The sequence below is a fragment of the Lepus europaeus genome, chromosome 7 (assembly GCF_033115175.1).
Source record: "Lepus europaeus isolate LE1 chromosome 7, mLepTim1.pri, whole genome shotgun sequence".
Lineage (NCBI taxonomy): Eukaryota > Metazoa > Chordata > Mammalia > Lagomorpha > Leporidae > Lepus > Lepus europaeus.
Genome location: NC_084833.1, coordinates 112,676,422 through 112,686,545, shown reverse-complemented (window position 1 = coordinate 112,686,545; position 10,124 = coordinate 112,676,422). Strand labels below are relative to the sequence as shown.

The window sequence follows — 10,124 nt, the reverse complement described above, 5'->3', positions numbered from 1 at the left end:
GGACTGCTTCCACACGGCCCATCACCATGATGGCGAGACCCCTGATTTCACAGAGAGGAAGGGTACAGTCCTCAGTGTGACTCCCAGGTAGAGTCCTCCACGGCCTGTAACAAATGACCACAAATTCGTGTGCTCAGAACAATGTCAGATTGTCTTACAGTTCCAGACTCCACAGTTTGAAACAAGTGCAGCAGGGTTAAAAATCAAGGTCTAGGCAGATCCGGTTGCTCCCAGAGGCTGCAGAGGAACACCTGCCCCTGCCTGTCCCAGCTTCCAGAACTTTCCTGCATTCCTTGCCTCCAGTCACTGACTGCAGCTTCGCACTTGCCTTGCTAGCGCTCCCATCTTTGCAGTAAAACCTCTCTCTCCCACCTTGTAAAAACTCATGAGCACCTGGAGCCCAGCCAGCTGTCCCAGGATAATCTTGTCCTGCATTCGTTAACTTCAGAACATCAGCAAGGTCCCTTTTAGCACATAAGGGACATCGTCACAGATCCTGGGAATTTGGACAGGGACATCTTTGGATGGAGGCCACCACGGAGCCTTCCATGGGCCCCAGTGCGTCACAGTTTCCTGTAAGCTTTGCCTCCTCTCCCCTGGGACCCTGTCTCCCCAGATTCACATGCCCAACAGCAGTGCCTGTCATTCAGGAAAAAAAAAAATTCACAATTTGTTTTGTAAATCTAAAATTATTCAGAAACTTTAAAAACATTATTTATTTTAACAAAAGAGAAAAAGCTGAGAGGTAATCTGTATAATTAACATGATTATTTAAAAATATCAATATCATTGGGCCGGCTCTGTGGCATAGTGGGTAAAGCCACTGCTTGCAGTGCCAGCATCCCATGGGATGCTGATTCAAGTCCTGGCTGCTCTACTTCTGATCCAGCTCTCTGCTATGGGCTGGGAAAGCAATAGAAGATGGCCCAAGTCCTTGGGCCCCTGCACTCGCATGGGAGACCTGGAAGAAGCTCCTGGCTCCTGGCTTCTGTTTGGTGCAGCTCTGGCTGTTACAGTCAATTGGGAAATGAACTAGCAGATGGAAGACCTCTCTCTCTTTGCCTCTCCTTCTCTCTTTTGTGTGTAACTCTGACTCCCAAATAAATAAGTAAATCTTTAAGAATATTATAAGACAGAGGAAAGTTCTAGGTTAATGCATACTAAAGAAAATTGATAGCTATAGTCATTAGTTAGATGTAAATAAAAATGGGGAGGGAAGAAGGGGGAGGGAGGAAGGAAAGCAGGAGAGGGATTAAGGAAGGAGAGGAAGGAAGGAGAGAGGAATGAAAGTATCATTATATTCTTAGAATTGTATCTATGAACTGCACCAAATCTATTCTCTTTGTATTAGTAACACATTAACTTTAGAACTGATGAGAACTGTGCTGTAGTAATTACCATGCATTTACTGTGACCCTGAATCCAATGTATTAATAAATTCTTTAAAAAAATTAAAAAAGTAAAAAAGAAAAAGAACCTATGACCCACATTATTGGGATCACTGATGACATTTAAATGTGGATTATATGTTCAATAATAGATTTGAATCAATGTTAAACTTACTAAGTGTGGTAGTTGTGTTGTGGCTTTGAAGGAAAATATCTCCATTCTCAGATGGTGTTGAAAATTTTAGAGATGAAGTGTCACAATGTATAAACATCTCCCACATGGTACAGCATATATGTACAGCATGTGTATGTGTGCATGCATCTGGTGTAGTATAAGTAAAATTGCTGAAACCAAGGTGGCAAAGTGTTAATAACTGGTAAATTCAGTTGGATAATATGTGAGTGATCACTGTTTCATTTTTGAAACAGTTCTGTAAGTTTTAAATTGTTCAAAATAATAAGTAGAGGAGGAAATAACCACTCTGTTCCTTATCTGTGTATATCATATATACTATAATATACTATATACAACAATATAATGTATACACTCATTCTCTCTCTCTCTACACACACACACACACACACATAGTTAAGGAGGCATCTTTATAGAGTTATCTATCTTCTATTTAATAGAGCACATTAGTGAGAAGGAATAAAAATATGATTTTTGTCAATGGCTTGTTCATCACTTGTAGACATTTTTAGATTTTTCTTTTATCTTTAAATGTATTAATATTATAATAATATAGTATATATAGTATACATACTATATATTAATATAATATAATACAATGCATTATAATATATTATATTAATATTATATATAATTAATATTATAATACTATATTACAATATATATTACATATATTATATATAATATTATAATACTATATTATATTATAGTATCTTAATATTGAAAAGCCTTGTGTGCAGATGATAAGTCCTTTTCAAACTGGGTGCCTTATATTCTTATTTCAGTGCTGATTTCATGGATTAACATTGTGTTTAGCATTTTTTATTTGATATTCTTAGTGATAATATTATACGACATCTTTTTTTGTGTTACTTCTATCAGGTTTAGTTATCCTAGTATATTATCATAAAAGGATTGAAACCTTTTCCTTATTTTTGTTCTCAAAATTTTTTAAGCCCTAGCACTATTTTTTTCCATGAATGATTTGCAGAATTTCCCCTTGAAACTACTGGGCCTATTTTATTCAGTTCCTCTCTCCATAATTAATTATTCCAATTCTTAATGGAAATTTATCCATTTAAACTTTTCATCTCTGGTGGATTATTTAGTATGTCCTGCATAAGTCCTTTGTAACTAAATGTTAAAGTTTGGGACTCATTGAACAATTTCTGTTGCTTGATGCTACATAATGTGTTTGGGTATAGCATGATTGGAAAATAGAATATGAGGTGATTTTTTTGGCTTACATAAAAAAAGACTTTAAATTATTATCTTTTTTTCATGTTTTAAAAATTTCTGGGCCGGCGCCATGGCTTAACAGGCTTCTCCTGGTCTCCCATGCAGGTGCAGTGCCCAAGGACTTGGGCCATCCTCCACTGCACTCCCGGGCCATAGCAGAGAGCTGGACAGGAAGAGGAGCGACCGGGACAGAATCTGGCGCCCCGACCGGGACTAGTACCCGGTGTGCCGGCGCCGCAAGGTGGAAGATTAGCCTATTGAGCCGCGGCGCTGGCCTATCATAAGTATTTCAAAAAATACAGGAAACAAACAATGAAGACTTAAATGATCATGGAAGAAATTTAACAACATTTAAAGGGCATACTTGAAGGGCACAGTGATAGAAGGAGAGACAGACACACACACATACACTCAGAGAGAGACAGAGACAGAGACAGAGACGATTCACTTCCTCAAATGCCTACATAGCCAAGGCTGGTTCAGGAAAAACTGGGAGCACAGAACTCATCCTCATCTCCCTGGTGGGTGGCAGGGGCCCAAGCACTTGAAGTATCATCTGCTGCCTCTCAGGGTGCAACAGCAGAAAACTGTATTGGAGGGGCCAGCATTGTTGTACAGTGGGTTAAGCTGCTGCCTGAGATGCCAGAATCCCATATGAGTGCTTGTAAAAATACTGACTGCCTCACTTTTGATCTAGTTCCACTACTAATGAGACTGGGAATCAATAGAGGGTGATCCATGTGCTTGGACCCCTGACAGCCACATGGAAGACGTGGGTGGAGTTAGTTATAGGCTCCTAGCTTCAGCCAGGCCCAGCTCTGGCCATTGCAGCCATCTGGGAAGTGAACTAAGGGATGGAAGATTCTCTTTCTCTTTCTATCTCTCTCTCTCTCTCTCTCTCTCTCTCTCTCTCTATCTCTATCTCTCTTTCTGTAACTCTGCCTTTCAAATATATAAGTAAATCTTAAAAAAAAAAAAAAAAAGATTAGAAGAAGAGGGGCCGAGTCCTAAACTGTCACTCTTACATGGGATGAAGGTGTTGCAAGTGGTGGTTTAACCTGCTGTGCTCTTGCATAAATTTCTAAAATTTTGCCTTATTTGCATAGTACACACACACACAAAAATTAGACTTGGATATATATACTATTTTTAGAGCAAGGATGGCTGTATTGACATCACATAGTGTGTAACTCATTACAAATATCATAACATGAGGGGAGAAAGGCATATTATTATGTAAAAGAAATAATTCAGTGAAGGTAACATTAATATCCATATGCCAAATAACATGACATTACACGTTTATTTATATGTACATAAACTTTTCAAATATTAATGAATTATGTGGAACATAAATATTTGTTGCTGTATTAAAATCAAATTTCTTTTTCTTCTTTGACCTGGTGTTGTCTTGGGATCGGCATTGTGGCATAGCAGGTAAAGCCTCCACCTGCAAAACAAGCATCCCATATGGGTGCTGGTTCAAGCAGCAGAAAATGGCCCAAGTGCTTGGGCCCAAACTTCCATATGGGAGCTCGGGAAGAAGCTCCTGACTCCTGGCTTCTGCCTAGCCCAGCCTCTGTGTTCGCTTGCGCACTTTCTCTTTCTCTCTCTCTCCTCCTCCTCCTTTTCTTCGTCCTCCTCCTCTTATTTCTATGTAACTCTGACTTTTAAATAAATTTTTAAAAATGATGTCTTAAGTTTATAAAAAGCTACATTTTGAACCTCAGTAAGTGTTCAATTCAAGAATTTTGTGTAGAGATTATAAAGTGAAAGAAATTATACAGAAAGTTTCATTGGATTTAAATTATTCAGAGGAGACTCAATATCTCATTAATAAACCATTGTTAATTAAATACCAGGGTTCTCCTTTCTCAAGTCCTGTTGGTTGTAAGCCTAACAAAGCAAGGAGGCTGATGCAATGGAAAAGGCAGGGATTTGGAATCAAGCTGACCTAGATTTGAATTCAAGTCCTGGCTTTTACAAGCTATGTGACCTTGAGCAGTCCCTTTAAACTCTGAGGACAATGTTTTCATTAGTGATCTGAAGATAATGGTGCCATATTACAGGTATTTGTTATAAAGTTTATATATAAATAAATACTATGTAACCATCTCAGAACATAGCACATGAAGTGCTTAACACAAAAATCTCCTAAATTAGATTATCACAGGATACAGAGTTGAGTATAACTTGTGCAAAGAAATGCTTATCAGCAATACTGATCTGAATAATGAGGAGCATCTTGGAGAAGAGTATTGACGGTAATCTGGTTAACTAAAATTATGAAGGTAAGGGTTGGCATTGTGGTTCAGCACATTAAGCTGTTCCACTTCCTATCCAGCTCCCTGCTAGTACACCTGGGGAAGCAGAAAATGATGCTGTTTAGGCATTGGGTCTCTGCCACCAACATGGGAGACTGAGCTGGAGTTCTAGGCTCTTGGCTTTGGCTTGGCCCAGTGACTGTCCTGGCCATATAGAGAGTGACCCTGCAGATGGAAGATCAATCTCTCTCCCTCAATCTGTAATTCTTTCAAATAAATAAATAAATATTTAAAATAAAATAAAGTAAAACTCTTAAGGCAAACAGGACATAATGCAAATTGTACTATTTGATATAGATGATATAAGCTTTTGGTTATTTTAGTAAAGTGAATGATAAGAATGCCAGAATACAAACATCTATACTTCATGATGTACAACCATGGACACAAAATGCTATTGTTTTTAACTTTAAATAAGTGTTATACATTGCACTCAACTAAGGCCTCAATAATTCATATTCAAAAAAATCTTATTCAAAATATTCCTTATTATCAGCTAAAGACAATGAGGAGGAAAATGATAACAGCAATTAGCCTTCACTTACAGGTCCTTGAAAGCAGAAGAAGAGAGAGAAAGGAAAGAAAGAGAGTGAGTGCTGTGGGAAAGGAGGGGAGCCTAAGACAGTGAAGAGGAAGGGAGCAAAAAGGATCAGTAGTGATGACTATGAGAGACAGAATGGATCAGAAAAGCCTCAGTGTTGGAACTGAGCAAATGGATTAACTTGGCCAAATCCCAGTCAGTATTTAAGTTCCTCAGAAACGTCACAGATGGACAATTTAGTCTCTACCCAAATCCTTCTTGCTGAATAGCTCACAAACTAGCTAAGCTTTCGGTTGTTACTTGGATAGTTCTGATTTTCGGAAGAGTGCTCCTTACTGGAGGAAAGATGTGCCATTGTGGAGCTTTCTCCCATCCAACCTATTTGTGCCTTTAGCAAAGACCACTGCAACTTCAATAATTAACCCCAGCTCTTCCATGTGTAAGCTACTCGTCCTCCAATATCTATGACCAGTCTCTATTCTCTTCTCTTGCTTTGTTTTCATTTTTTTATTTTCTATTTTATTTTATTTTTTTGACAGGCAGAGTGGACAGTGAGAGAGAGAGAGACAGAGAGAAAGGTCTTCCTTTGCCGTTGGTTCACCCTCCAATGGCCGCCGCGGCTGGCGCACTGTGCTGATCCGAAGACAGGAGCCAGGTGCTTCTCCTGGTCTCCCATGCAGGTGCAGGGCCCAAGGACTTGGGCCATCCTCCACTGCATTCCTGGGCCATAGCAGAGAGCTGGCCTGGAAGAGGGGCAACTGGGACAGAATCCAGCGCCCCGACCGGGATTAGAACCCTGTGTGCTGGCGCCGCTAGGTGGAGGATTAGCCTGTTGAGCCACGGCGCCGGCCACTTTATTTTCATTTGAAAATATTTCTTAGATTGTATATGTATGTATTTATTGACTGTCTTTGAGACTGAAACCTAAATCTAATCAAGGCAAGGGCCTTGTGATATTTGCTCCTCTGTTAATCATCCAAAATGAGAATTGCTTCCAGGCATATACTGGGGTTTTGAAAAATATTTGTTAAAAGAAGGATCAAATGAATGAACAAATCAATAGATGTAAGATTCAAGTCCCTTCCTTTTCATGACCGCCCTCCTCAGAATATACTTCAAAATGCCAAGGACCTATTGGAAAGTGAAATTCACAAAATAAATTACATTCAAGTAGAATAGTCCAATTGTTATAGTGGAAATGATGGCTAGTATAATTCTTATTCTAAATACTAAATGGTTTCTAATGCAGACATGGAAATGTGACTGTTTTTAGTAGTTATATTGTTTATGTATTTTGACTTCATTGTCATCAAAAGCTCTTAATTCTCTGCAGTTCATCATTAAGTTTCCCATTCTCTTCATTTTTGTAGAAGGACAGACTGTTATATCATCTATTTACATTTTAATCTCATTAAATATGTTTATGATTCAAGCCTCTAGCAGTCTTTGTGAATCATAATTCTGTTACTCACTAAATCAATTCTTAAATCAGAACTTCACATAATCTGCCTATCTGAATGAGACTTCTTTGCTATTCTCGTGCACATCACTGACACAATCCAGGAATGCAAAATCACGCAGTCATCAACCCACCTCCTGCACATGACTCCAGAAGAGTTTTATACATAGAGGTTGTGTGGTCTGTTGCCTGAAATGATGTGCCAGCGTGGTGGAATGAGATCGTTTCTGTTCCACCTCAGGAAAATGGTGGATAGAGCCAAATCACAGGGTGTTCGAGAACCAGGATCTTTGCAGGAAGTAGAAAACTACTATAGACTCCTGAGAGATAAACAAAACCTTGATATTTTAAAAATTATTATTCTAAGGGGCCAGCATTGTGGTGTAGTCAATAAGATCACCACCTGCAATACCAGTATCTAATCTGGGCACCAGGTCATGTCCTGGATGCTCCACTTCTGATCCAGTTCCCTGCTATAAGTTGGAGAAAAATGGCAGAAGATGGCCCCTGCCCTCCATGTGGGAAACCCATATGAAGCTCCTGACTCCTAGCTTCAACCTGGCCCCTGGCTGTTGTAGCCATCTGGAAAGTGAACCAACAGTTGGAAGATCTCTCTCTCTCTCTCTCTCTCTCTCTCTCTCTCTCTCTGTAGCTCCTTCAAAATGAATAAATTTAAAAATGATTATTCTAATACAAAATAAAAAATGAATTCATCTCCCCAGATTGGAGCTACATTTTGCCAGACTTTTTAATGTATAGTCACAGTTAATTAATAGTTTCCAAAGGTGGGGAATTCACGACTCCAGGCGGTTATTAGTGATCTTAACTGAGTGTGTATAAGTTGTTGATAAGACTAGCCTATGTTTTTGCCATCCTAATCCACTACTTAAACCTAATGGTCTCATTCTTCCTTTCTTTCTTTCTCTCCACTACCCCTTCCACTGTTCAACCTTCTATGATCTACCCACAGTTGTTCTTCACTATATTACATCCCTAACAACCCCATCTCAATATCCTCAATAGCTCAGTATTTGGAATTTAGACCAAAACAACCCCTTCTGTCAAAAATTTAAAGACACTCCTCATCCTGCCCTCCAGGAATTTTGATTTTCCAATTAGTATCATCCCATCTCAAAGACAGCCTTTAACTCACATGTTAGTCCTCAAGCATTCTCAAAATTTATTTGTTCAATATAAATTGTGCTATATGTTTGCCCTCCTTCTGTCAATACTTTTTTCTCTAATACATTTCCAAAAAAATCATGTTGCTTGATAATCTCCAAAAAAGAGTCAAAAAGAGTCATCCATTATCAAGTATAAAATATATATTTGTAAATAACCATGAACTCGCTTCTCTGGAAGGAAAATGAAGTTGCAATGGGTTCATGGCATCCTTTCATCTGGTTGATTTTCCTTACTCCTTATTAGAACCCACATTTTCAAGATGCTTACTTTCCCCCAACAATTTTTCTCAGTGCATTCTTCACATCCTTGTTCCTCAGGCTGTAGATCAGGGGGTTCAGCATGGGGATCACAGTGGTATAGAAGACAGAGGATACCTTCTCCTCTTCCATGGTAACACTGGAGGGGGGCTTGAAATACATGAATATGATATACCCAAAAAAGATGCCCACAGCCATGAGGTGGGAGCTACATGTGCCAAAGGCTTTTGACCATCCCTCAGTGGATCGAATGCAGAGGATACTAAACAGGATGAAAGCATAAGAAATGGGAATAGCCAGCATAGGTGCTAAGGTGTTAACTCCTCCAATAATAAACAGCAGTATCTCATTGATGTGAGTGCTGGAGCAAGACAGGGTCAGTAAAGGAAGAATATCACAAAAGTAATGACTGACAACATGAGACCCACAGAATGACAGCATTGACATGAAGGTAGTATGGACTGTGGCCCCAAACAAACCCAGGAAGTATACCACAGCCATCATGATGGAGCAGACCCTATGGGACATGACAATATTGTAAAGCAGTGGGCTACAGATAGCAGCATAACGGTCATAAGCCATGGCTGTCAGCAGGTACCCTTCGGCAATTACAAAAATAAGGAAGAAGTAAAGTTGAGCCATGCACTCCAGAAAGGAGATGATGTTCTCCTCTGACACGAAGTTCACCAGCATCTTAGGAGTAATGACAGAGGAGTAACAGAGGTCAATGAAGGATAAGTGACTGAGAAAATAATACATTGGAGAATGAAGTTGAGAGCTGATAGAAATTAAGAGGATCATGCTCAGGTTCCCCACTACTGTAACCACATATATTCCCAGGAAAAGAAGGAAGAGGGGCAGCTGGAGCTCTGGGCAGTTTGTTAACCCTTCAAGGATAAAGTCAGTCACTGAAGAATGATTTGAAGCAGCCATCTCTTACAAGAGATCTGTAGGAGGAAATGAAGGGGGCATTAGTTTTAGTTCCTGATTCTCAAAGCAGAATGGAATGCCCCTCTTGGTTGACTCCATCCCTGATAGCTCCATCTATCCCATAATTTGATCCTTTTCAGGGACTTCTTAAAGCTGAAGTACAATGACTCTGATTGTAACCCGGAGCCTGGATTCTCCCCAACCTTCTTGAAAGCTGTTCTTAAGTCTGCATACTTTTATGTTGTTCCCAGGCTTAAGTCCCAAATTACCTCACTTTTATAGAAAGCACAAACAACCCTGACATAATTACATTTTTGTAAATAACATTAAAATAAGACTGCTTACCCTTTTATTCTGAGCATATCCCAAAATAGCCTTCAGATTTGATAAACATGGCTTCTAGTCTAGTTCCAATGATTTCAGAGTAGCTCATTTCCATTTCCTGACTTGTCTACATGAACCAATATAACTACCAGTCTCTAAACCCGGAGCCTAAGAAACGTTTTAAAATCTCTAAATTATAGGAATCTCTCAAATCAGTGTGGACGTGACTAACAAAATAATAGAATTGAGGTGCTAATAGCTATTAGACTTCAGTTTGAACTTTT

The 10,124-nt window shown here is 39.2% G+C and overlaps 1 protein-coding gene across 1 annotated transcript; it reads right to left on the bottom strand.

Moving 5' to 3' along the window:
• Positions 1-8,592: 8,592 nt before the first annotated feature.
• LOC133764744 (olfactory receptor 8D2-like) lies at positions 8,593-9,525 on the bottom strand. The gene has a single exon (XM_062198430.1). It carries the CDS (start codon positions 9,517-9,519, stop codon positions 8,593-8,595), a length of 927 nt encoding a protein of 308 aa, XP_062054414.1. The 5' UTR covers positions 9,520-9,525.
• Positions 9,526-10,124: the final 599 nt, after the last annotated feature.